At 35.9% G+C, this 6,000-nt stretch overlaps 1 protein-coding gene across 1 annotated transcript; it reads right to left on the reverse strand.

The window, feature by feature from the left end:
• Window positions 1–3,160: 3,160 nt before the first annotated feature.
• Window positions 3,161–5,496, reverse strand: LOC146716788 (uncharacterized). The gene is made up of 6 exons (XM_085435302.1): window positions 5,430–5,496; window positions 4,981–5,301; window positions 4,543–4,902; window positions 3,833–3,949; window positions 3,599–3,648; window positions 3,161–3,506 (listed from the first exon to the last, which is right to left on the reverse strand). Exons 3-6 carry the CDS (start codon window positions 4,823–4,825, stop codon window positions 3,390–3,392), a joined length of 567 nt encoding a protein of 188 aa, XP_085291428.1. The 5' UTR covers window positions 4,826–4,902; window positions 4,981–5,301; window positions 5,430–5,496; the 3' UTR covers window positions 3,161–3,389.
• Between the last annotated feature and the right edge of the window lie 504 nt (window positions 5,497–6,000).

Genomic DNA, 6,000 nt, shown 5'->3' on the forward strand with positions numbered 1-6,000 from the left:
TTGGGGACCTTACTGGTATTTTAGTGAGTGAAGGCGGTGAGATGTATTCAGATGACAAAAATGTATCTGATTGGCTAAGAGAATAGATTCAAACGTACACTTAAAGTACCTCCTCCTGCGCTTTGTAACACCACCTCTCTTTCATGTTCTATTGCAATTTTCCAGATATTCAGTTTTTACGTTTGACTACTTTTGAACGCTGTTTATTTGATGTTTATTCTTGTTCTTGGATCTTATGTAAAAAAATACCTCAAACATTTCACACTCTGCATTTCAGAGGAAATGTGCAGGTTGGGTATTTTATAGTTCAGAGGTCATGACACCCCGAAGTGCTGAAGAGCAGGGTGAACCAATGTTTCTTGGCCTAAGGAGATGGTTTAAGCTCCTATAAAAAATAATAACCAATTGGTAATTTTTGTAGCGAATTTAATTAGCATTAATGAGATATGTCAAGAGAAGTCTCACTCGATAACCCCACGGTGGAGCTAGAGGTAAATCCAGAATGATGCTGAGCATAAGCTACATGATTTTTTAAATTAGAATATGCATGTTTTCTTTGCATCAGCTGGCTTGACAAAACCTATGAACCTAATAATGGGTATTATAATGAGATAATATCAACTCTTTATTGGTCAAGACAGCCTTTTTTCCTGACCTATTAAAAACATCCCATCTATTTCATGAGCTGAGATGATGAACAGGTGATGCAGACCAATAAAAGATTTTTTTTAAAATATATTTCAACTCATGGAGAGAAAGAGAAATATTAAAATAGTAAATATATATCAGTAAATCTCAATTTTTCACTCAGTGTATTGTCAATACCTGCTGTTCATTTTTAGGTGAGTAATTGGTCAGTAAGACAAGGAAGTGTCTTACTGAATCCCAGATTCATCCCAGATTAATACCGGATCTCCGAACCACCTCTGCTGTCTCCTTATGATGGAGAAAGGTTCTAGGATTGAGTTCTGATATGCTCTGGGAGCTCTTTTCTGCTCTCTATATCTGTGATCTAACTGTTTTAGTCATTACCCAAAATTTGTGCCAATAAATAATCCACAGAATCCAGAATCCACAGTTTTGCTTTCATGGCCAGCTCTCTATTTACCAAAAACTACTAACACAGGGTCACTGCAGGATCATCTCATCACTGCAGATGCTTCCTGTACTACTCCCCTACTGCTGAACTCTTTATTAGGTAAACTGTGAGATCATAATGATATTATGAGTGATGCTGTTAATTGCATAATCTACAACATCACACAAACAGGAACACAATAACAGGCAAACACAATCTTATTCAATTCAATTTTATTTATATAGCGCCAAATCACAACAACAGTTGCCTAAAGGCACTTCATACAGAGAAACTCCAACTATAATAAGACCCCCTTTGAGTAAACCCTTCTGCGACAGTGGGAAGGAAAAACTTCCTTTTAATAGAAAGAAACCTCCTGCAAATCTAGGCTCAAAGAGGAGCAGCCATCTGCCTTGACCAGTTAGGGGTGACGTGAAGGAGATAAGACAAATAGCACATGTTTTACGAAGCTGTTTGTTGTGCCCTGTGTTACCTCTGCCCTCAGTCTCCTCGCGTTTCAGGTTTGGTTTCTTGTTTCTTAGTTCCCAGTTTAGGTTTTCCTTAGTTTTTGTTCATGCCATCCCCGCTTCTGTTTGTATCCCCACACCTGTAAATAAACTCACTCACAGTAACCAGTGTCTGCTCTTGGGTCCACTTCTCTTTCTTGCCGCACAATTTGCCTCTGCAAATCGGGACCAAATTTCAGGTAAGAAAGGCCATAGAATCAAATGCATATGATATGGAAACAGTCTAATGCAAAATTATTTTATATTATTCTTCACATGACATGTTTTCTGCGTACACCAATTTTTTGACAACATATTTAAAGAGCACTTACATCCTTGATGAAGAAAATCCTTAAGACTGCTTGTTGTTGGTGATCTCGCTTGTATTTTAGTGATTAAAAGAGGTGAAATAATTGTATTACCTAAGACAGTAAAATGCATGTGATTGGTTAACACAGAATAGATGCTTAAGGTTGTGGATACAAGCACCTGAAATGAGCTTCCTCTAAAGGGTAGAGCCATGAGGAGCCAGTTGAGGTGGTTCAGGCATTTGATCAGGATGCTTCCTGGGAGAGGTATTTCAGGAATGTTCGACTAGGAGGAGGCATCAGGGCACACCTGTGCCTCTCCCCTTGACCAGTCTCTTCCAAGATGAGGTGGTTGGGGAGAACATTGGGTTATATAAGATAAGGAGCAGAAGATGGATGGGGGGATGACAGATTCGAAATTCTTCTTCCTGGGCTCTCTTGCATTTGTCCAAATTATGAACTACAATTTTATCCGTCTCTAAGTGATTGTTATTTTTGCCCTTAAACCTTAAGCAAGCAGAAAGCTAACACTATAGTCACACTCTGCATTTTAGAGAACATTTGCAGGACTTTTTTGATACAATTTTTATGCTTTAAACACACCTTACATTTTCACTTTTTAATTTAATAGGTGTTCCACACTCAGCCCCATCTAAAAGTTTAGTCTCCATATGTGCTTAATTATATGTATATTAGAGGCCATGTACCTTGTAAACATAAATATAGCGCATAATAACAACTTGTACAAATTAATATCCAAATTAATGAGCTAAACATACTTACCGGAACCAGTTAAGCATTGCTCTACTCAAATGGTTGAAGAATTACAGTAATTTGATCAGGAATTTCCATGGTACACATGTCTTCTTTGTCCAGGAATGTAATTACTGTGCCCTTGATTTGTGGTCGTGATCACTACTTTTAAGACAGTTTGATGTTCATTTTATAAATTATTTAGGTTGTGGTTGCTACATGCATGCAGTGTCTTCTCAGTCAGATTTAACCACCATCTGTTACACTCAGTTAAAAAAATCAAACAAAGAAGCCAAAAAAACAAGTAAAGAAGACAGATAAAAACTGAACTGGAGGCTTTACCCTACAAACCAATGGTTCCATTTCATTACTGTAGTGGATGTTCATGACTCCATGTATCTGCTAAACCTGTCCACTTAGTATACTGAGTACTGAAATGATCGTTTTTGTTCTTTCAGGGTTCTTTTTTGCCTGCATTGTCTTGCTTTAAACATAAAAGACACTTTTGAGGCAAATGTATATTTATTTATTCCAGAAAGCATGACTACAAAACAGTTCATACAATTAAAACTCAAGAATGCCAGAAATGCAACACAACTAAGTTTAAGGTTTTGGCAGTCCAAGTATTTTCAGCAAGATTGAAAATTAACTGTCAACCTTTAAATATTAATAAAAAAAACCAAACAAAAACAAGATGTCAGGATCAATTTTAATTTCAGGAGATGCTAAACATCGTTATTAACATCAGCATTTAACATGAGAGTAGACACTGTCTTCAGCACACTCTCGCTTCCTTCTTCCTCTTGTTTTTCTTTCAGAGAAATTCAGTGCAGCGTAGTTTAGTTCTTCATCAACGACAGTCTGTGTGGTAACATAAAACATGTTATCTATGAAGTGGCATTTAACATTTTCTGACATATTTGAAGTGAATAACACCAATTTTCATCACTTACTGGTTGGCATGAGGTGTCAGTTTGTGCATATGCTATAGCACTTTCTTTTCCTAAGGATAAACAAAATAATAAATATATTTATATATTAGTGAAATTAACTTACTATTGCATGTCCCTGAGAACGTTTTGTCATTGATAAAAATCTCATTTAAAGAAATAAGTTATTTTCATCATTTAAATATAATTTGCACAAGTTTCATCTTTTAAATATTTTCAGTTTCGCGTAACACTTACTTTGAAGTTTTTTACATACTCTTCGGTTGCAGATGAGGAACACGTTTCCAATGACAGAAATTGCCAAAAATACTATTAATATTGTCAGCTGAATAAATGCTGACTGTGTGGGTAACACTACAAAAAACAAACAGAAAAATAATTTTCAGCCTTGCTCCTGTTGTTCACAATCTGTCACATTATTACATTACAAACAAAAGACATATTTTTGGGTGACAGAAAAATATGTAAAAGAAAAGAATTAAAAGTCCACATACAAAAGGCAAACAGAACTCCAACAGACAGTTTGACAAAGGACAAGAGAAGACATCACTATTTATACTCACAGACGCACCGAACACTAATCAGGGGAATGAGACACAGAAGGGGAAAACAAGGAAGAGGTGAACGTAGCAAGACAGTAAATAACATTTAGCTATAACTACACAGTGGGAACACAAAGGGAACAAATAAACACTAACTATTAACAGAGAATATAAACAAAACATACAAAGAATAGACTAATAATGAAAAATTTAAAATATATACAATAAACACATCTAAGTGTCAAAAAATTAAAAAGAAAATTAACAAATATTTACACATTACATTATCAACATATTTGGCATATAACTTCTAATACTCAACAGCAATGTCACCCAATAATGACATTGCTGTGAACGTTCACTAAAAATTGGTAATAGTTAATTATGATTGATTGATAGAGCTACCTTGAATATCTAGTTTAGCTCCACTTCCAAATAATATCTCCCCACATGTGGCCACAGCACAGTAGTAAGTCCCAGCATCAGAGGAGCTGACGTTCTTAGAGAAGCGATAAACACATGTCTTCTGATGGTCAGACCTTTTCTCACATTCATTACTTCTGTTTCTGTCAGTGTAGATGATGTTTGGTTGAGATTTATTTGATCCATCTCTGAACCAGAGAATATTGAGATCTCCTGGACACGTCTTGTTGTCAGAGTCAGAGAAGACTGAACACTGGAGCGTCATTGTGTCTCCTGGACGGACTGGATTTGATTATATCAGCAACTGACTGACTGCATAGTTTGATGTCCTCTGAGTGTTTCCTGTGCAATTACAAAGACATTCTTCAAAACATGCTTGGACAAATTTTCAAAGTTTGTAAAGGTAGGTTGGCTTATTACCTTTTACTAACAAATACATCCCACTCCATGTAGTTCCAATCCATTCTGTGTTTGCACAGTGATAGAGTCCCTCATCCTCTTGAACTGTCTTTAAAATGGTCAAGCTGGTGAAATTCTTACCATCGTATACTCCAAATCTTAAGCTCGAAAATCCAGGACCAAAATCAGCTGTAGATTTATACAGTGTAACTATTAATTTAAGAGTATCCCCAACACTCTGCTTGTACCAGTTGACTCCTCTAATGCTGAGCTCTTTGGGAATAGCACATGTTAAGGTTGCTGGTTCACCAAGCTGAACAGTTTTAACTGGAACCAGAGAATCTGAATTAAGGAAAAGAGATGGAAAAGTAAAACATTTTTTTACATGGTAACTGTCAATCGCAAATCTATTGGTGTGTAAATTGTTAACAGATACATTTTTAGATAAAAAAAAAAAACAAAACACTTACATCCTTCATGAAGACAAAACAATGTAACCCAGAAGACGATCATCCTGACACTGCTTCTTGTCGTGGACCTTACTGGTATTTCACTGAGTGAAGGAGGTGAGATGATTGTTTCAGGTCAGATGGAAAATTGTATCTGATTGGTTAAGCCAGAATACATTCAGATGTACACTTCCTGTCACATTTAACTCCTCCGGTGCTTTGTAAAATGTATTACCTCTCTTTCATCTTCTATTGCAATTGATTGTTCAATTTTTACTTTTCACTCAATTTATGTCAATAAAAAAGATATTATATTGGGTCTTATGTTACTAATACTTCAAATACATCATAATTTGCATTTCAGAGTCAGAACTCTACATTTTGTCTCCTGTAGAGCTCAAAAGCATCTTGAACCAATGCCCCTTACCCAAAGAAGATCAGAATGAATTAATATGGGTATTTTTATGTAGCAAATTTAATCAGCATTAATGACATATGTTAATAGAAATCACACATGTCAACTCCATAGTGCAGCCAGAGGTAAATCCAGAATGATGGCGAACTACAAAATTTTAGCCATGATTTGCTTTCT

This window comes from Copadichromis virginalis, linkage group LG2, assembly GCF_057382275.1.
Source record: "Copadichromis virginalis isolate Kocher_CV1m ecotype Utaka linkage group LG2, C_Virginalis_male_GT1.1, whole genome shotgun sequence".
In the NCBI taxonomy this organism is placed as follows: domain Eukaryota; kingdom Metazoa; phylum Chordata; class Actinopteri; order Cichliformes; family Cichlidae; genus Copadichromis; species Copadichromis virginalis.

Bases quoted from the DNA above. Each gene is read 5' to 3' on its own strand.
- LOC146716788 (XM_085435302.1), bottom strand. From the start codon at position 4,825: ATGACGCTCCAGTGTTCAGTCTTCTCTGACTCTGACAACAAGACGTGT. The intron at 3,950-4,542 runs GTAGCTCTATCA...TGTTTTTTGTAG, and splicing joins AGCTAAACTAGATATTCAAG to TGTTACCCACACAGTCAGCA. The intron at 3,507-3,598 runs GTAAGTGATGAA...GTTACCACACAG, and splicing joins CTGACACCTCATGCCAACCA to ACTGTCGTTGATGAAGAACT.